At 43.3% G+C, this 21,661-nt stretch overlaps 2 protein-coding genes and 1 pseudogene across 2 annotated transcripts; 1 reads left to right on the top strand and 2 right to left on the bottom strand.

Annotated features, from left to right (window-relative positions):
- Positions 1–117: 117 nt before the first annotated feature.
- On the bottom strand, positions 118–14,623 carry LOC121541741 (stomatin-like protein 2, mitochondrial). Its single transcript, XM_041851015.2, has 10 exons — positions 14,283–14,623; positions 3,856–4,017; positions 3,628–3,727; positions 3,450–3,508; positions 3,251–3,352; positions 3,034–3,168; positions 2,151–2,295; positions 1,767–1,846; positions 1,535–1,663; positions 118–1,398 (listed from the first exon to the last, which is right to left on the bottom strand). Exons 1-10 carry the CDS (start codon positions 14,322–14,324, stop codon positions 1,279–1,281), a joined length of 1,074 nt encoding a protein of 357 aa, XP_041706949.1. The 5' UTR covers positions 14,325–14,623; the 3' UTR covers positions 118–1,278.
- Positions 11,883–13,315, bottom strand: LOC121541742 (zinc finger BED domain-containing protein 4-like). The gene is made up of 2 exons (XM_041851016.2): positions 12,747–13,315; positions 11,883–12,551 (listed from the first exon to the last, which is right to left on the bottom strand). Exons 1-2 carry the CDS (start codon positions 13,130–13,132, stop codon positions 11,891–11,893), a joined length of 1,047 nt encoding a protein of 348 aa, XP_041706950.2. The 5' UTR covers positions 13,133–13,315; the 3' UTR covers positions 11,883–11,890.
- Positions 14,624–15,682: 1,059 nt separating the features above from the next.
- LOC121542216 lies at positions 15,683–21,660 on the top strand (annotated as a pseudogene).
- The last annotated feature ends 1 nt before the right edge of the window (position 21,661 follows it).

Below are 21,661 nucleotides of genomic sequence, written 5' to 3'. Positions count from 1 at the left end.
AATATCCCTAAATAACTCAACAGCCCCTCCCTGAGGCATCTATGTGTAACATGCATACTGTGGTGGAAATCGTGATATCAAAGGGGAGAAAAATCCTCAGAAAATGGCACATTTGGAGAAATTTTACTGAGATCATTTTAATTTTCAGAGTGTATGACTTTTGTATGTATATTTACTGTAATGACAAATATGGAAAAACTAAAAATATGAAATCCCTGCTGTGTACACTTACAAATCATTCAAACCAATCATTTCCCAAGATGTATTGTGATGAGGTGTGTTACAATCTTCCCTAAAGCCAGTCAAAAATCATTTAATAGTGACAGCATCCTCATGAACATGGAAGGCCATTATTGGTCAGGATAGTGTATTGTCATTGTATAGATACATTTCCTATGTTGTGTCAAACCTTCCTGAAACAGAGGACATTTCCGATCTGGTATTGATGTGAAATAAAACGTTGCATTTCCATAATGTATTTTGATCTGAGGTAATTTTCTTACAAGTACTTTTGGTGACAACTTTACTTAGTTCAGACAGTTTCAACACACCTACCCCAACCCCAAAAAATGTCCAGGGACTAAAATAATGTAGATAAATAGAATCTACACAAATTGAAAGTATTACAGGGGAGACTGCATTCTAACATCTATTCATATCTGATCTTGTTCCCTTTTCTGCTTGCTCTGAAGCTGGGAGGCTCTTAATGTCAGGGTACAAGCTCTCACATGAACTAAAACATTCATGACACTATGAAATGAAAACATATGAAGGACAAATAGTTGGACATGTAAAAGACAGGAGATTATCATTGCAACAGTACATCACTTAAAGAGATCATATCCTATCCTATTACTCAGGAGCATGAAGGAGGTAATTCAGAACGCTCTAAACCAGGCTAGTAGTTTACCAACCATCGCAGTCTTTTGATATTTTGATGCAAGAGAAGAGTATCAATACGACAGCTCGTGGATTTACAATTGGAACATGTGTATGTATGTATGTACTGTGTGCAATAACAATCAATCAAAATAAAACAATGTGTAAGTGACATGTACCCTCCCAAATGGGTTGATGTTTCCAGGCTTTTAAGCATTCCCAAAGTCTTTACGTTCTTATCCTGTCCTTCTGTTTCTATGTCCTGCAGCAGATAGCGTGTCCTTTGGGCCAGACAGTAGAGGTGCTGAACAGGCAATAATGCCATGGAGCCTCGTGGTTGTCTGGCACTGCTTCTGGTTCTGTGTTTGACTCCACTCTGAGTGGTCTTGACATCCTTCACTACTGGGCTGGTGGCACAGGCTCCTCACTCTTCTCCATCGCCCACTCTGGGGTCACTGGGATCACACGTTCTATATTTTTTGAGCTCTGCTTGGCCAGGCTGCCATAAATAGCCATAGCCTAAAGAGAAGGGAAAGATAGATACTGTTACTGTTCTGAAATAAGAAGAGAGAGACAGGAGTGTGTTGAAAGGGAGGGACAGGGAAGATGGCCTGAGCAATCACACGTAATTAAATAGCTAAAGAAACAGACAGACCTGTGTGACCATGCCACTGATGTCACCAGAGTTGGAGGACAGCAGGATGGTGTTGGACTCTTTGGCCAGCTTAGAGAAAGCTGAGATGTACTGCTCAGCCACACTGAGTGAAGCTGCCGCGTTTCCATTCTGTCCAAAACACAATGACAGTTGGGTCATGTGCCATCTAGACACAATACATCAACATGTCCACACTTACATGCACATGATGAAGCCATCACAGCTACTTTACCTGCTCAGCTAGAGCCTCTGACAACAGCCGGATAGCCTTAGCCTTGGCCTCTGCTTTGGCTAAGACAGCATTGGCCTCACCTAGGTGAAGATAAAGATAAGAGTCCTTCATCAGAAATGGTGACAGAGACTAGTGTCCTGTCCAGGGGGTGTACTTGTACATCAAGCTTCCTCACGTTATATAAACATTTTACATTGTGGTAATTTACCCAGAGCAACTTACAGTCAGTGCATTCAACTAAGTTAGATAAAGCAAACAGGAGCCGTTCTGGCTCAGACAGGGTTTAGTTGTCCATCTTTACAACAGAAACAATGGTCCAACTTCCACACCATCATCAGTAGTTAACAAAGACCTTAAGTCATATAGATATGTGTATCAGCCTACCAGCTGCACTGTTGATCTGTTCTGCTTTCTGTCCTTCCGAGGCCAGGATCTGAGCTTGCTTGCGACCCTCAGCAACATTGATGGCTGCTTCCTTGTGCCCTTCCGACTCCAGCACAGTGGCTCTCTTCTTACGCTCTGCCTCCACCTACACAATGAAAGGCAGTCAGAAAGAGTGTACAGATGTTCTATTTTAATTTGACCAGTTTCTCACAGCAGGAAAATAATCCTGCAGCAACAGGACATTTGAATTATTATGGACATTTTTTTAATGGACTTTAATTAATGGACATTTTTGTAGGGGTTGATATTTTTTCGTTAGGACAAATCAAGTCTGAAATTTAAAAGTTTAAAATTAAACGTTAAAATACTTTTTAAAGACGTCCTTCAGCGAATTTGTTTTACTTTTGCTGTTGAAAAGCGATATCCCAAGCATAAATACAGTAAAGTACACACACTAAAGGGTAAAAAAAATAGTGTTATATATTGCTCCTCTATTGTTCCTCAAGCAAGGGGGGAGGCCGATAACATCATGAATCCCCATCTGACCAACTCTTGAATGCCCTACTTCTTGAAGTTTGCAGTTGTCTATGTCATGATTTACCTGGACCACCTATTGAGATGTGATACATTTATCAGGTGATAACTGAGCTGAAAAGGAGACTGGAGTAGGACTTCAAAATACACTACAAGATTGCATTTCAGGAAAATGTTCTGCGACAACAGTGTGTTCAAATTAAGATAGTACAACTGTACACATACAAAACTCATAGGCTAAGTCCTAATCATGTGCAATTTATCACTCATCTATAGATCTTGTTAAGCGATAGTTTCAGGTTCAAGATCTGTCTCCCAGTTTGTTGGCAGCAGGGCCAGCCCCTCTCACCTGCATCTGCATGGACTCTTTGACACGAGGTGGAACATGTATATCCTTGATTTCATAACGAAGGCAACGGATTCCCCAATCATCTGATGCCTGGTTTATGGAGTGGACTATGTTGGTATTTAGGGTCTCTCTTTCCTGGAGAAAGAAATATATAAAACAATAAGGAAATGAGGTAAATAAATAAAAGTTCACATTGAAACACAATTTTGAGTCTCACCCTGAATACTTTGTCCAGGGTCAGTTTTCCTAGCTCTGAGCGCATGGTGGTCTGAGCAAGTTGGGTGACAGCATACTCTGGGTTCTCAACTCCATAGCTAGCCTGGAAGGAAGTACATCTTGTTATCAACATCTAAAAACAAAGCAAAAACTTTCAATGAACAATAACATCAAAGAAATCATGGTTTTCACCAACCTACCTTAAAAGGATCCAATATCCTAAGATAGAGGACTCCATCTATCTGTAGTGTCACATTATCTGTGGATGTAATCAGACAACAGTTAATCCAGAGCCGAGGACTGACTGTCTGACAGTGAAAATGATGAGGACCGACTTGCATTGAAAATGACAGTGACAAACACAGTGATGTCACTCACCTAAAGAGACCGCAGACTGCTCTGGGACATCAATAACAATCTCTTTAAGACTTTGAACATAACGAATTTTGTCCAGGATTGGGATAAGGAAATTCAAGCCCTGTGAATATCCAGAAGAAGGAAAGACACAAAAATGATCCATTTACTATATATTCAGTATTTATACTGTGATATACTGTGACAATATAATTAAGGGTGCAGATCACTGTCTAATTGCAGTTAAGTTACCGGCTCCAAGATGTGATGGAAGCGGCCCATCCTTTCCACAACCCAGGATTCTTGTTGTGGTACAAACAGAACCACAGTGTTCATGGGCAGACTGGACGCCCATCGCTGCTGGGCTTGTGTCGCCCACAACGCTGGCACTGTGGGCACTGTCCTCTGGGAATGCTAGAGGGAAACAATAACAAACACCATCAGAGTGTACATGACACATTGTTGCATCATGATCTGAAGGTTACTCCATGAGAGTTGGAACTTGAAACGCAACATAACGAGAGCATGAAACTTCAGTGATTAGCTATGACCCTAACCATGATAGAAATTAGATATCTAAATAGCTATTGATTGCTTGCTTGTTATTCACCAGTAGTTTCTACCATAGCTAGCTAGCTAGCTAGCTACTATCTACTGGTACTCTTTCCGGTTTCAATGCTAGCTAAACATGATGGATACGAGTTCAATACCCGGGACATGTTCAGCAGGACGCAACGTTTTGGAACGTTCAGATACAAATATGCTATGTAGAACAAACATGCCTCTCTGACATGTTGAATAAGGAATAACGTCAGCTCTATTAATGGAACTTCTATTTGCAACGTTAGAGAATGTTTTCCAACTGAACGTGGCCCAGGTCACTGGTAATAGAATAACAAAAAAGAGCACCATTGTAATCTTAAGGGAATTATCAACTGGCCAAGAACATAGCTAGCTAACACCTCTGTGGACATCAGTGAACACATGACATGAAGCTAGCTAGCCCTTGATCATGACTCAGTTCCATTACGACAGTGGGAGGCCTGATCGCCGACAACGATGAGACAGCCTACAAGGAGGAGATTAGAGACCTGGCAGTGTGGTGCCAAGACAACAACCTCTCCCTCAGCAAGACAAAGGAGCTGATCGTGGACTACAGGAAACAGAGGGATGAGCACGCCCCCATCCACATCGACTGGGCTGTAGTGCAGCAGGTCGAGAGCTTCAAGTTCCTCAGTGTCCACATAACTAAGGAATTATCATGGTTCACACACACTAACACAGTTGTGAAGAGGCCACAACAATGGCATGGGCCCTCAGATGCTCAACAAATTATATAGCTGCACCACTGAGAGCATTTTGACTGGCTGCATCACCGCTTGGTATGGCAACTGCTTGACAGCCACCGCAAGGCGCTACAGAGGGTAGTGCATACGGCCCAGTACATCCCTGGGGCCGAGCTCCCTGAAATCCAGGACCTCTATACCAGGCGGTGACAGAGGAAGGACCTAAAATTGTCAAACACTCCAGTCATTGACTGTTCTCTATGCTACCGAACAGAAAGTTGTACCGATGCACCAAGTGTGGAACCAACCAGACCCTAAACAGCTTCTACCCCCAAAGCCATAAGTATTTGACATTTTTTCATAAGATTGTTAAATAGTTAGTCTGGGTAGCTATTGGTTAACTATCTGCTTTGATCCCTTTTCCACTAAAAGCCCATTTATGCTTAATGCGAAGATGTGGTAGGAGGCTCCATATGGAGGGTGTGACGCAATTACGGAGCCTCCAGAGTCATGCAGAGGCCAAATTGAGCTCCTTACCGCAATGCAAAGCGCCTCCCAAATGTTGTAACAATGTGGAGAGCTCCATATACAGTTGAAGTCGGAAGTTTACATGCACTTAGGTTGGAGTCATTAAATCTGGTTTTTCAACCACTCCGCAAATTTCTTGTTAACAAACTATAGTTTTGGCAAGTCGGTTAGAACATCTACTTTGTGCATGGCAAGTAATTTTTCCAACAACTGTTTACAGACAGATTATTGAACTTATAATTCACTGTATCACAATTCCAGTGGGTCAGAAGTTTACATACACTAAGTTTACTATGCCTTTAAACAGCTTGGAAAATTCCAGAAAATGATGTCATGGCTTTAGAAGCTTCTGATAGGCTAATTGACATCATTTGAGTCAATTGGAGGTGTACCTGTGGATGTATTTCAAGGCCTACCTTCAAACTCAGTGCCTCTTTGCTTGACATCATGGGAAAGTCAAAAAAAATCAGCCAAGACTTCAGGGGGGAAAAATTGACCTCCACAAGTCTGGTTCATCCTTGGGAGCAATTTCCGAATGCCTGAAGGTACCACGTTCATCTGTACAAACAATAGTACGCAAGTATAAACACCATGGGACCACGCAGCCGTCATCAGTCCCTACACCCAAACGAGGGCATTGCGTTCTTCCACCTCTGGCCTGCTGGTCCCCCTACCTCTGCGGAAGCACAGTTCCCGCTCAGCCCAGTCAAAACTGTTCGCTGCTCTGGCACCCCAATGGTGGAACAAGCTCCCTCACGACGCCAGGACAGCGGAGTCACTGACCAACTTCCGGAGACACTTGAAACCCTACCTCTTTAAGGAATACCTGGGATAGTATAAAAGTAATCCTTCTACCCCCCCCTACCCCACCCTCACAAAAAAAAAAATAATAATAATAATAATAATAATAATAATAATAAAACAAAAATACGGGAAAAATAATTAAAAAATACAACAAATATATATATACAAAACAAATGAAAATTAAAAATACTCTAAAAATTAAGATTAAAAAATGTAGAATATTTTTTTGTTTTAATTTGTAAAGTGGTTGTCCCATTGGCTATCATAAGGTGAATGCAACAATTTGTAAGTCGCTCTGGATAAGAGCCTCTGCTAAATGACGTAAAAGTAAAATGTAATACCGCTCAGGAGGGAGACGTGTTCTGTCTCCTAGAGATTAACGTACTTTGGTGTGAAAAGTGCAAATCAATCCCAGAACAACAGCAAAGGACCTTGTGAAGATGCTGGAGGAAACAGGTACAAAAGTATCTATATCCATAGTAAAACGAGTCCTATATCGACATAACCTGAAAGGTTGCTCAGCAAGGAAGAAGCCACTGCTCCAAAACTACCATAAAAAAGCCAGACCAAGGTTTGCAACTGCACATGGGGACAAAGACCGTACTTTTTGGAGAAATGTCCTCTGGTCTGATGAAACAAAAATAGAACTGTTTGGCCATAATGACCATCGTTATGTTTGGAGGAAAAAGGGGGTGCCTTGCGAGCCGAAGAACACCATCCCAACCGTGAAGCACGGGGGTGGCAGCATCATGCTGTGGGGGTGCTTTGCTGCAGGAGGGCCTGGTGCATTTCACAAAATAGATGGCATCATGAGGAAGGAAAATTATGTGGAAATATTGAAGCAACATCTCAAGACATCAGTCAGGAAGTTAAAGCTTGGTCGCAAATGGCTCTTCCAAATGGACAACGACCCCAAGCATACTTCCAAAATTGTGGCAAAATGGCTTAAGGACAACAAAGTGAAGGTATTGGAGTGGCCATCACAAAGCCCTGACCTTAATCCTATAGAACATTTGTCGGCAGAACTGAAAAAGCGTGTGTGAGCAAGGAGGCCTACAAACCTGACTCAGTTACACCAGCTCTGTCAGGAGGAATGGGCCAACATTCACCCAACTTATTGTGGAAAGCTTGTGGAAGGCTACCCGACACGTTTGACCCAAGTTAAACAATTTAAAGGCAATGCTACCAAATACTAATTGAGTGTATGTAAACTTCTGACCCACTGGGAATGTGATGAAAGAAATAAAAGCTGAAATAAATAATTCTCTCTACTATTATTCTGACATTTAACATTCTTAAAATAAAGTGGTGATCCTAACTGACCTAAGACAGGGATTTTTTTACTAGGATTAAATGTCAGGAATTGTGAAAAACTGAGTTTAAATGTATTTGGCTAAGGTGTATGTAAACTTCTGACTTCAACTGTAGCTCCGCATTGACATGATTGGTTGACAGTAGGTGGAGGTGTCACCCCCTCTTCAAAGGGGGTGACACTCTAGGTCCTAACTGTTATAGACCTATATCCATCCTGCACTGCCTTTCGAAAGTATTTGAAAGCCAAGTTAAACAGATCACCGACCATTTCGAATCCCACCGTACCTTCTCCGCTATGCAATCCGGTTTCCGAGCTGGTCATGGGTGCACCTCAGCCACGCACAAGGTCCTAAACTATATTATAAACGGGATCGATAAAAGATAGTACTGCGCAGCCATCTTCATCGACCTGGCCAAGGCTTTCGACTCTGTCAACCACCGCATTCTTATTGGCAGACTAAATAGCCTTGGTTTCTCTAATGATTGCCTCGCCTGGTTCACCAACTACTTCTCAGAGTTCAATGTGTCAAATCGGAGGGCCTGTTGACTGGACCTCTGGCCGTCTCTATGGGCGTGCCATAGGGTTCAATTCTCGGGCCGACTCTATTCTCTGTGTATATCAATGATGTCGCTCTTGCTGCTGGTGACGCTCGGATCCACCTCTATGCGGACGACATCATTTTGTATACATCTGGCCCTTCATTGGACACTGTGTTAACAAACCTCCAAACGAGCTTCAATGCCATACAACACTCCTTCCGTAGCCTCCAACTGCTCTTAAACACTAGTAAAACTAAATGCATGCTCTTCAACCATGCTGCTTGCACCCGCCCACCCGACTAGAATCACTACTCTCGGCGGGTCTAACCTAGAGTATGTGGACAACTACAAATACCTAGGTGTCTGGTTAGACTGCAAACTCTCCTTCCAGACTCACATTAAGCATCTCCAATCAAAAGTTAGATCTAGAATCGGCTTCCTATTTCGAAAAACAAAGCCTCCTTCACTCATGCTGCCAAACATGCCCTCGTAAAACTGACTATCCTACTGATCGTTGACTTCGGCGATGTCATTTACAAAATAGCCTCCAACACCCTACTCAGCAAATTGGATGTAGTCTATCACAGTGCGATCCGTTTTGTCACCAAAGCCCCATATACTACCCACCATTGTGACCTGTACGCTCTTGTTGGCTGGCCCTCACTACATATTCGTCGCCAAACCCACTGGCTCCAGGTCATCTATAAATCACTGCTAGGCAAATCCCCGTCTTATCTTAGCTCACTGGTCACCATAGCAACACCCACCCGTAGTCTGCGCTCCAGCAGGTATATCTCACTGGGCATCCCCAAAGCCAACACCTCCTTTGGCCACCATTTCTTCCAGTTCTCTGCTGCCAATGACTGGAACGAACTGCAAAAATCTCTGAAGCTGGAGACTCTTACCTCCCTCACTAACTTTAAGCATCAGTTGTCAGAGCAGCTTACCGATCACTGCACCTGTACACAGCCTTTCTGAAATTAGCCCACCCAACTACCTCATCCCCATATTGTTATTTATTTTGCTAATTTGCACCCCAGTATCTCTATTTGTACATCATCTTTTGCACATCTATCATTCCAGTATTATACGAAATTGTAACTATTTTGCACTATGGCCTATTTATTACCTTACCTCCATAACTTACTACATTCGCACACACTGTATATATATTTTCTGTTGTATTTTTGACTTTATGTTTTGTTTACCCCATATGTAACTCTGTGTTGTTGTTTTTATCGCACTGCTTTGCTTTATCTTGGCCAGGTTGCAGTTGTAAATGAGAACTTGTTCTCAATTGGCTTACCTGGTTAAATAAAGGTGAAATAAAAAAATAAACACCAACTCACTTCCTGCTCAACAGCTCTGCTCAACAGCTTTGCACTGCTCCGTGAAACGCAAGAAGTATGAATGTCCTGACTTCTGCAGACGCCGTATCACTGTAAATGCTGCAGGCCAATGCAGACGTTGGATTGTCCATGCAGCGCCTTTCATATCAGCGATAAATAATTATCAAAAAACAAATGATTAAATTGATACACACCTTGATAGGGTTAGGGTTCCCACACTGCCATATTACAGCACCTCTTTATGGAAAACAGACGCCACAAATGTGTTGTCACTGGAAAATACTGTTGGCTGCAACTGTGTTAAAACAGTGTACAGCAGTGGCGGTCGGTGCCTTTTAAGATGAGGGAGGACAATTATTTATTTTTATGAGCATGGCCTTATTTATATTACAGCATATTGGATGACTGTCATTCATATTCCATTTACCCAGCTCAATGTAACATTGATAGGTATTCAGGTATGTGTATCCCTGTTTCCTTCCGTTTAAGAAACGTTTTTCAACAGAATCGGCGGAATATATACACCCCTGATCACACGCAAACAGTTAACTTTCATTGCCAGAAACAAACGGCTCGTTGTATTCCTCACATCTACGCACTCTCCTCCTCTCACCTTTTCGCTTCGCTTGTGGACTTCGATGCACAACACATCAGCTGTCTGTGACCAGGCGAAAAACCTTTCCAAGCCAAACCTTCATATCATAACCGATACTCACGTCCTACATCGTTGTCATCATATTAGATAAAGTAACGTCATAGCTACTAGAACCCACTACAATCATGCAGAACAGTGTACAGTCAGTAAGCAGTTTAGTAGTTACACCGGTGGGCCCTGGTGGAAATAAATTAGTAAAACCAAAAGCTTAACTTGACTTGGAAGTGTTCTAGTGTTGGATAGTCATAGCCAGCTAGCTAGGATAGTCATAGCCAGCTCGCTAACATAGCATCCCTCTCTTTGAGCAGGGTGTTTGAGTAGGCTAAACTAGCTAGCTGCTTATGCTAGCTAAATGAGTGAACGTTTTTTAAATTTAATTTTATGAAATATAGCTCTCTCTCGTTCCGCTCTTGCTCCTCCTTCATTTTTGAAGAAACGTATTTGTTCAAAACTGTTGTCTTTCTCTCTCTGAGTCAACTACTCACCACATTTTATGCACGGCAGTGCTAGCTAGGTGTAGCTTATGCTTTCAGTACTAGATTCATTCTCTGATCCTTTGATTGGGTGGACAACATGTCAGTTACATTTACATTTAAGTCATTTAGCAGACGCTCTTATCCAGAGCGACTTACAGTTAGTGCATACATTATTTTTATACCCCCCGTGGGAATCGAACCCACAACCCTGGCGTTGCAAACGCCATGCTCTAAACTGAGCTACATCCCCTGCCGGCCATTCCCTCCCCTACCCTAGACGACGCTGGGCCAATTGTGCGCCGCCCCATGGGTCTCCCGGTCGCGGCCGGCTATGACAGAGCCAGTTCATGCTACAAGAGCTCGGATAGGTTGGAGGACGTCCTCCGGAAGTCGTCATAATGACTGTGTAAGTCTATGGAAGGAGGTGAGAACCATGAAGCCTCGGTTTTGAAGTCAATGTACCCAACGGAGGACAGAAGCTAGCTGTCCTCTGGCTACACCATGTGGTCCTCTGTAGCTCAATTGGTAGAGCATGGCGCTTGTAACGCCAGGGTAGTGGGTTCGATCCCCGGGACCACCCATACGTAAAAATGTATGCACACATGACTGTAAGTCGCTTTGGATAAAAGCGTCTGCTAAATGGCATATTATATTATTATTATGGTGCTACCCTACAGAGGGCTGTTGAGGCTACTGTAGACCTTCATTGCAAAACAGTGTGTTTTAATCAATTATTTGGTGACAAGTGAATATATTTTGTATAGTTTTATCTAAAAAAGGATACATTTTTAATAGGGCTGTCAAATGATTAAAATTTTTAATCAAATTAATCAGAATTTTCAGTGGATTAATCATGATTAATCACTATTTGCAATTACACCTGAATCCTAACCATTTTTTTTCTGAAATGCATACCAAAAGATAAATAACAGGACACAGATACATAATTTTCATATTATGTCTGTTTATTAACACAGCCAAATAATGGTGTTTTAAATCAAGCTGAAACATACTACACACCATAATATTTGTCTTTGTAATGTTCCATCACTTCCTCTTTGGCATTCCTCTTAACCAGGATGTACAATTTACAGTATTCAATTGAACAGAAAGCAATAAATGTAGTCAAATCATAACAGTGACCTACCACATTTTTGCACAATTTGAGTCATCTGTGGAAAAAAACATTTTCAATAAAACTTTTAAATCAAACCAAAGAACAATCTTTTACCTTTTCCTCCATTCTTTAATCCAGTTGCTCAAAAATCCAGTTGCTAACTACTATAACATGTTGCACTGAAACTGGTCTTTTTGTTTGAACATCACCTTTCAAATCTACTGAGCTTCATCATCTTTCAGCCAGTTGCTGAGGCAAACTAACTTGTTCACATTTTCTGAAAGTAAAGCTGACCTTTTCTTGTTCACAATGTGACCTGCAACTGAGAAAAGTCGTTCACAGGGAACAGTGGTTGCAGGAGTGGCTAGATATTTGTGAGCTAGTGAGGCCAGCTTCTCATGGGCTCCTGAATGAGATGCCCACCACCTCAAGGGGCAGTCCTCCAATTTAATGGTGGGCTCTGCTCTGTACCTCTGTATGGCAGGTTGGACCTCTTCATCTTCTGATTCTGAATCTGAGCCCATTTGCAGAAGGCTGATTTTCTTCCTGGGTGGCCCATCATCATGTGTCTGTGAAGACCTTCTGGGTGATTCTTGTTGCAGCATCCCTTCAAGTGTGGTCCACACCTCTTCCCTGTCTGTCTTGGGCAGGCATTTCAAGTCTTTGAAACAAGGATCCAAAACTGTAGCAATCTGGAGCCATGCATTGTTGAGCTGTTCTTGACGGGATGCTAGGTCCTCCTTGAACTTGGTCTTGAATCTCACCACATATGCAGGGTCCTCATCACAGGCTTCCATCTTGAGACGCAAGTGGCAGAGAGAAGGTAGTACCACAGAACAGGAGACATAGGCCTCTCCACCCAGGAGCTCAGTTACATACCTACGCACACAAACACACACATGCACACAGAGACAGTGTATTATTAGAACAGTGGTTATCAACATATTATTATTATTATTATTATCATCATCATCATTTTTTACATAGATACATGTTATTGATATTTGACTTGGTTTAATTCATTCCAGAAAATAATCAAAGCGATGTTATTTGATAAGTTACAGACTGATTTACCTGCATGGCTCTAAAAGTGTCTCCAGCCTCTGCAGTTTATCCCACTCTGCTGCGGTCGGCAAAACGAGTTTGTGCTCCTGATTGTCCAGGGCTGCGATGACAGCCTCTTTATTTCTGCTCACGCGCTTGACCATTTCCAGCGTCGAATTCCAACGTGTTGGAACATCCTGGATCAATGGCTCTTGCTTCTTTCCCAGGCTGACTTGTTGTGCTTGAAGCTCCGCAGCATTTGCTGGGCTGTGCTTAAAATGACCGACAACTTTGCGAGCCTTGGCCAAAGCATTTACAAAGCCGCTGTCAGCAAGACTCACTGTGACACTTCTCTGCACCATGTGAGCGACACAGTTCATGTGTTCATAGCGTGTAAGTCGAATTGCGGCAACCATGTTGCGTGCACTGTCAGTCCCAATGGTTGTAGTCTTGCCCTCGATGTCCCACTCACGTGCAACAGACAGGAACTGTTCTTTACAAGCCTCCGCAAAATGACGCTCCTCAGTTTTTAATATAGTCAGCGCAAAAGACTTCAGTTCCCACGTGTCACTGATTAAATGTGCAGTTACTCCGAGGTAATTGTTGTTACTCACTGATGTCCAATGGTCTCCTGTCAGGGCGATATGATTTACTTGAGCCAAGACCTCTTTCCCTTTTTTCTTTTTCGTTTTCATAGAGCTCGTGGATTTTCTTCATAACTGTGGCTCTTGACGGTGGCTTATAGAATGAGTCTTGAGACGCCACTTGCAAAACATCAAGGAAACCTGAGTCTTCTACAATGCTAATGATCTACAATCCTTTGCAATCCATTTTGCTATTGTGTTGGTCAAATTATCTGAGGTTGATTTTGTTAATTGCCTGCAAACATTCAGCGTGGTCTGGCGCAAACCACTTGCTGAATCTGACCGCCCAGCAAACGCATGTTTGGCGTTGACATGGTACTTCAAGCTTGAACAGCTCCGGTGAAATTGAAACTCCTTCTTACAAATCTTGCAAATAACCTTGTACTTGTTAACTGTACCATCATCATTCTTTTTATATTTGAATCCGTCAATAGGCCCACTTTGCTCACCTTGCTCCATCTCGCCTCTAGCTCCCAACCACTTTCCTGACCTGAATAATTTGTCACACTGCGCATGCGTGAAATGCGTTAAAAAAATTGACGTAATTAACAGCAAACAACTAATTAACGTCGTTAACGCGCTATTTTTGACAGCCCTAATTTTTAAACGTTTCCAAAAAAAGATTTTTATGAAATCCACTGAGGAGGATTGTCCTCCTGAAAGGGAATTTCTGAAATGATTTTGATGCGATATGAAAGTAGTTGGATTGATGTTTATAGAACCGTACTGCAATTGAGAATCGATTCATATTGAAATTGAGTATTTGGCTGTTTTGGATTCCAGAGCCAATTTAACCCTTTAATCAGAACATGTACAGTGGCTCCAGGCTTTAGTCCAATATTGGGCTAGATGCTAACGTTAGCTAGCTAACTGGCTTAAGAAGCTAGCTAACTAACTGGCATTGAAATAGCATGCGTCTTACCTTTAAAACAATACCACCGGTCCGGTACAATGTTCGGAGCATTTTCTTAATGTAGTTGTTGGCTGATATGTATGTGGTTTAGGTTAAAATAAAAATGAATATTCACTCGTGTCTGACACTTGGCCGATTCAGGAAACGAAAGTTACAACATTAAACTGGTGCACTGGTTAAACACGTCCCCCTGTTGGTAGGGGAAACGGAACTCTGGCGATTATCGATCCAGGGGATGCGTATTTTACTGCAAAAAAGATACGTTGACATTATTCTACCTTCCTAACATATACATTGTGAATGTTTAATAAGTTCAACACTTTCTGATGTCTTTAATCATCGTTGCGTAAGCCTTGACAACAACCTGAGTCCAAATTTCCCGCAATTTCCATATGTTGTAGTCATTGATTTATGTTGCAGTGCGCATGCCGGAATAGACCGGACGTGGTGTTACAGCGAACGGTGACCGTGTGGCGACATGCACTTCCACTCTGCTCCTAGGGTGGCAATTGAATGAATAGCTGGAGTCTCAATGAAAATAAGAGGGGCCAAATGGGAGAGCCTCGTAAATGGCGTCCCTCGAGAAAGCAAGAAACAGATGTATGTCAGGAGAAGTGCAGTATTATCACAAGGAGATGTATACTAGGATGATTGAGCAGGAATGGAGGGGAAAAAAGAGGCAGAGGAGGTCTAAGAGAGCGAGAGGAAGGAAGACTGTGAGCTTGAGTTGGTAATAAATGGCGGGGAAAAGGGGGAAGGTTTGTTAAAGAAGAATGATAGGAAATGTAAGCAAAGTGAGCTGAAGACAGGAGGAGAAATGGAAGTGAATGAGGGTGAAGTATCGGAGGTGGAAGGTGTGGTGAAGTACTCAGAGCCCGAGGCTTGCACAGAGGGTCAGGATAAAGATGAGTCTGTGTCAGTAGGAGTGAAGATTTTGGAAAAAGTGGACCCTTGCCTTTTGGCTGATCCATTTGTGGTTTCAGGATGGGTGAAAGAAGCGTTGGGTATAGTGGAATCGGTGAGGGTAACCAGAAGTGGTCTAGTGATAATTGTTTGTGTTTCTGTTGGTCAGAGGGAGAAGGCGCTCAGAGTTAAACAAATGGGGGAAAGAATTGTGAATTGTTTTGCTCTCAAGAAAAAGGCGCCATTGAAAGGAGTGATTACTGGGGTAGCAGTAAATGTAAAAGTTGACCAACTGAAGGGGAAGATTCCCTGTGTTTGTCATGCTCGTCGTTTGGTGCGACGCAAACAGTGTGGCGAGAGTGGGGAAACAGAAGAGTCATTGTCTGTTCTTTTGAGTTTTGAAGTTGAGTCTTTGCCTGACAAAGTGAAGTTAGGATATATAAGTTATCCTGTACGAGCTTATGTGCAGAATACATTACGATGTTACAGGTGTCAAACTTATGGGCATGTGGCAGCAGTGTGTAGGAGGAAGGTGCCAAGGTGCCCACCTGTTCCTGTTACGTGCCGACCCTCCCACCACCACCATGCAGAGGATCAAGGGCTTCACCACGGGCTCCCTGTCCACCGTCATCGATGTGGGCAATAACTTTGCCTCCAGTGCGATCCTGAAGGACAACCTAGTTCACCAGATGGGAGAACTGGGTGAGTGACAGTCCAAAAATTCTGGTTCAATACTCAGAAAGACCCAGATGGGACGTGATAAAAATGTTGAGAATTTATCTTTGAATTTATCTTTGCCTAATTATTCCCTCTCTGCTTTCTATAGGCAAGAGAGTGGTCTTCATGGGTGATGACACATGGGGAAAGTATTTTCCCAAAAAAGTTCCACCGCACCCTGCCCTTCCCCTCTATCAATGTCAAGGATCTGCACACAGTGGACAATGGAATTCTGTAGAACTTGTACAACATCAGTAAGCATTGGCAGACAGCCAGACACATTTGTATGTGTGCTGTACAGTACTGGATGTCTCCTTCACATCTCCCTCTCTATCTCTCCTCTCTTCTTCAGTGGTAGCTCACTTCCTGGGACGTGCTGGTAGCTCACTTCCTGGGGTTGGATCACTGTGGCCATAAGTTTGGTCCTGACCACCCAGCCATGGATGACAAACTCACCCAAATGTATGGGGTCATCAGGTCAGTGGGAATTATAAGGCCTCTAGGCCTATTCCACAGTAGCACTAGGCTATAGCATAGTCTCTCAGGTACAATAGTACAGAATTGAATATCAATGCCAATTTTATAGAACTATCTTTAGGACTACATCTGTACCTATGCCCTTTAAATACTGTGTGCTGCATAGGTCAGATGACCTACCATGGCTCTACCAGTCTGACCATTGTTTTGTCCCCAAGATCTGTGCTTGATAGGCTGCAGAATGACACCCTGTTAGTGGTGATGGGAGATCACGGTATGACAGATACACGGGGGAGAGAGCCAGAAGGAGACCGATGCTGCTATTTTCCTCTACAGCCCCTCTTTCCAGCATCCCCTTCCCAGGTGAGCATAGCAGCTGCACGTTCCCACCATTCCTATGATATCCTGTACAATCATGATATGAATAGTGATTGTTGCATTGATCTGTCTGGTGTAGGGCCATATTACCGCCACACCAGCAGTCATGAGTCATGACCATAGTACATTTCTACATCACAGTAATCCCCTCTTAGGCACTCTGGACATGCATTGGTAGTTCTCAACTCGTTAATGACCATCAGGTCCTAACGGCCTGGTACTCGGGGCTCTATTGTCCCTTTAACCACTCTGACATCAATGCAAATGCAATCGAAAATCACATCAAACACTTATCATCAAAACAGTATGTGCTTTTAAAACTCACCTCACTGTGATTGATCAGTTTAAAGAAAGAAGTTCAACAACAGGTTGAAACTTAGTGGAAAACATGGTCGTTATGGATGTTGTTTCAAAGCCTAATACAACGAAATGGAAAGCGCTTTCTAAGGTGAAGATGAATTCAAAACACCCATAGAGCTTATGCTTAAGCATAGGCTTATATAAACTCAGTAAAAAAAGGAACGTCCCTTTTTCAAGACCCTGTCTTTCAAAGATAATTTGTAAAAATCCAAATAATTTCACAGATCTTAATTCTAAAGGGTTTAAACACTGTTTCCCATGCTTGTTCAATGAACCTTAAACAATTAATGAACATGCACCTGTGGAACGGTCGTTAAGACACTAACAGCTTACAGACGGTAGGCAATTAAGGTCACAGTTATGAAAACTTAGGACACTAAAGAGGCCTTTCTACTGACTCTGAAAAACACCAAAAGAAAGACGCCCAGGGTCCCTGCTCATCTGCGTGAACGTGCCTTAGGCATGCTGCAAGGAGGCATGAGGACTGCAGATGTGGCCAGGGCAATAAATTGCAATGTCCGTACTGTGAGACACCTAAGACAGCGCTACAGGGAGACAGGACGGACAGCTGATTGTCCTCGCAGTGGCAGACCACGTGTAACAACACCTGCACAGGATCGGTACATCCGAACATCACACCTGCGGGACAGGTACAGGATGGCAACAACAACTGCCCGAGTTACACCAGGAACGCACAATCCCTCCATCAGTGCTCAGACTGTCCGCAATAGGCTGAGAGAGGCTGGACTGAGGGCTTGTAGGCCTGTTGTAAGGCAGGTCTTCACCAGACATCACCGGCAACAACGTCGCCTATGGGCACAAACCCACCATCGCTGGACCAGACAGGACTAGCAAAAAGTGCTCTTCACTGACGAGTTGCGGTTTTGTCTCACCAGGGGTGATGGTCGGATTCGTGTTTATCGTCAAAGGAATGAGCGTTACACCGAGGCCTGTACTTTGGAGCGGGATCGATTTGGAGGTGGAGGGTCCGTCATGGTCTGGGGCGGTGTGTCACAGCATCATCGGACTGAGCTTGTTGTCATTGCAGGCAATCTCAACGCTGTGCGTTACAGGGAAGACATCCTCCTCCCTCATGTGGTACCCTTCCTGCAGGCTCATCCTGACATTACCCTCCAGCATGACAATGCCACCAGCCATACTGCTCGTTCTGTGCGTGATTTCCTGCAAGACAGGAATGTTAGTGTTCTGCAATGGCCAGCGAAGAGCCTGGATCTCAATCCCATTGAGCATGTCTGGGACCTGTTGGATTGGAGGGTGAGGGCTAGGGCCATTCCCCCCAGAAATGTCTGGGAACTTGCAGGTGCCTTGGTGGAAGAGTGGGGTAACATCTCACAGCAAGAACTGGCAAATCTGGTGCAGTCCATGAGGAGGAGATGCACTGCAGTACTTAATGCAGCTGGTGGCCACACCAGATACTGACTGTTACTTTTTATTTTGACCCCACCTTTGTTCAGGGACACATTATTCCATTTCTGTTAGTCACATGTCTGTGGAACTTGTTCAGTTTATGTCTCAGTTGTTGAATCTTGTTATGTTCATACAAATATTTACACATGTTAAGTATGCTGAAAATAAAAGCAGTTGACAGTGAGAGGACGTTTCTTTTTTTGCTGAGTTTATGAGCCCAAACCCGAAGGAAAAAAAACAACAACCCTGAATTAAACAAATTCAGATTTGGCCTACAATTATAGTGCATTTGTGATTTTGAATAGCCAAGTAATAGGGAATTATTTATATTTTCGTAATTAATAGGCTGACACATTACCTTTAGCTACAGAATATCTCACCACCTTGAGTTTCCATCTCCTTTATTCCTTTCTCCAGCGTGCAGAGAGAGGGTCTGTCAACAGTTTATTGAAATATGTTTCTTTGTGAAAACATGTTACTAGCAATGTTCTCGAACAGATTTCACTTGGTTTCCAAATTAAGCACTGGGTAGCTGCAGGAACAGGGTTGGAGAGCCCATGGCATACAGAGTTTGTGCGGAATATCACCTGTCGCGCAGCGAAATTATCCAAGTAGCCTTTTACACGACATGAGTGAAAAACGTAATGGCGGGAAAGTGGCCTCCATTCGCTATTCCAGTGCATACGGATGACGTCTTTTTTGTCTTGCCCCTGTACTTGCCAATTTGATAATGGGTCATTCTAGATCGAAACACATTTTCAGTGGCGGGAAAAGGACTAAATTGTCATACTTGAGTAAAAGTAAAGATACCTTAATAGAAAATGACTGAAGTAAAAATGAAAGTCACCCAGTAAAATACTACAATTTTTATTAATTCTTTATTGACGGATAGCACACTCAGACATAATTTACAAACAAAGCATTTGTGTTTAGTGAGTCTGCCTGATCAGAGGCAGTAGGGGTGACCAGGGATGTTCTCTTGAGAAGTGTGTGAATTGGGCCATTTTCCTGTCAAAATGTAACGAGTACTTTTGGGTGTCAGGGAAAAGTACATTATTTTCTTTAGGAATGTAGTAAAGTAAAAGTTGGCAAAAATACCCCAAAAAACGACTTAAGTAGTACTTTAAAGTATTTTTACTTAAGTACTTTACACCACTGCTAATGTTTGATATTAGTAAAGGCAAGATTAAATTGAGAATAGTCTAATAGGTGAAAATATGATCACTAGATGAGAGAGCAGTGTGTGCAGCCTGAGGCAAGGTAGAGAGCAAGCTTTTTTTAAACGACTTTCTCAAATCATCAATAGCCTATAGTAGCATCATGCAGACCATATATCTTGTGATTTCTAAGGTTTATGTCATTCACAACTAAAGTTGCCAAATAACTTTAAATCTAGCATATAGGACCTGTTGCAAATGATCACTGTTACGCTCAACATAGCCACTTCATACGCGCACATTCTTGCTCCAGAATGGGAAAAATATCCTTTGTATTTTATTCAGCTAAGTTCAATATATTATTTTTACTATAAAATCATATAATATAAAATAAAGGCATGGGACTTATAAGCATATCTTGTCTGCTAAATGAACAAGCCTACAGCCTATGGCATGGCGCATAGCCAGATAACATACAGTACATTTGGCCAACTCATATTCTGTTCTTCTGAAATACATTTTCTTCATATTTTACATTTTAGTCATTTACCAGACGCTCTTATCCAGAGCGACTTACAGTTAGTGAGTGCATACATTTTCATATCATGTTTCTTTAGATAATGAATTTATTGTGATGGTGTATATTAAATTGATTTATTATACTTTTTTAAATGTAGATGTTCCGAAGGCACACATCAGCGGCTTGTATGCCTGGAGATGCTAAACGTGTTTATGTTAATTAGCCTACAGGTCAATTACCTTGAGACCAGCAGGCTTTTGCATGACAATAACCAGCTGACAAAATGTCATGACTGCCACAGCCCTAGTCTGGCATTGATCATTCCACATTGAATGACCTTTGTCTTGTCTCTATCTCCCTGTAGAGTGATCCTGAGGTGGTGCCCCAGACAGATCTGGTGCCTACCCTGACCCAGCTCCTGGGCATACCCATCCCCTACAGCAGTGTGGGTGGGACAGGTCCTGCTGCCTCTGTTCCCTGCAGACAGCCAGACAGGAGGTGCACCAGCAGGTCTCAGCCAGGTGGAGGCGCTGTGGATCAATGCCAAACAGGTAATCACAGAGCTGTAATCATGTCAGATGCATTAATTTGCTGTATATTGAAGATTGCAATTTACTGCACATCTCTGCACCTATTTTAACCATGAATACTAGCTTGTATTCATTTGTATGATTCATTTGACCCTTTTTGTCTTTGAAGGTCAACCGTTTTCTGGAGACCTATTCCAGCATAGCCAAAGACATCCCTCCAGAGAGTCTCTCAGCTGCAGGCAGACTTCTCCCGCCTCTCCTCTGAGTACCTCAGCACTGTCAAAGATGGCCACTCTCCAACCCCAGAGCTTGTGACCTCCCTGCAGGTGTACCTGACCTCTGTCCGGGACACCTGCCGAGCCACATGGGTCTGCTTCAATCCAGCCAAGATGGCCGCCGGCAGCTGTCCTGGAATGTGCCTGCGTGCTGTGTTACGTCCTCTCTGAGATGTCCTCTGTGCTGTTGAGGGAGAGTGGTCTGCTGAGGGTCCCTCTGGTGGCAGCCACTGGGGTAAAGGGGGTGTGTAGCTGCAGGTCAGCTGTTTACACAGGGCTATGTTGAGGTGTCCTGGTGCCTGGCGGCTGCAGCCCTCTCTGAGGTACTGCTCTGGAGAGCCCGACGGGCCAGCAAGACTGCAGCGGCTGAGGGTGGAGAGGTGGCCCCAAGGAGTGACTGGCTCACCCTGCCTCGCTTCTTATTAACCCCTCCCCTCCTGGTGCTCCTCCTGCACTGTGCCTCCCTGCTCTCTGACAGCTATGTAATAGCAGAGGGCTGTGTGGTCACCCTTCTGCTCTTCTCCCTGAGCCTCTATGTCCCCTTCCATCTCAACTGGGACGGCCTCTTACTACCCCTTGTCCATGACCCCCTGAATCCCGCCGGGCTCCTGCCCTCCCCGGTCCTGTCCCCCTCAGTTGTGAG

The sequence above is a fragment of the Coregonus clupeaformis genome, chromosome 27, assembly GCF_020615455.1.
Source record: "Coregonus clupeaformis isolate EN_2021a chromosome 27, ASM2061545v1, whole genome shotgun sequence".
Taxonomy (NCBI): Eukaryota; Metazoa; Chordata; class Actinopteri; order Salmoniformes; family Salmonidae; genus Coregonus; species Coregonus clupeaformis.
Note: the sequence above shows the minus strand (reverse complement) of the source record. Positions and strands in the feature narration are given on the sequence as shown.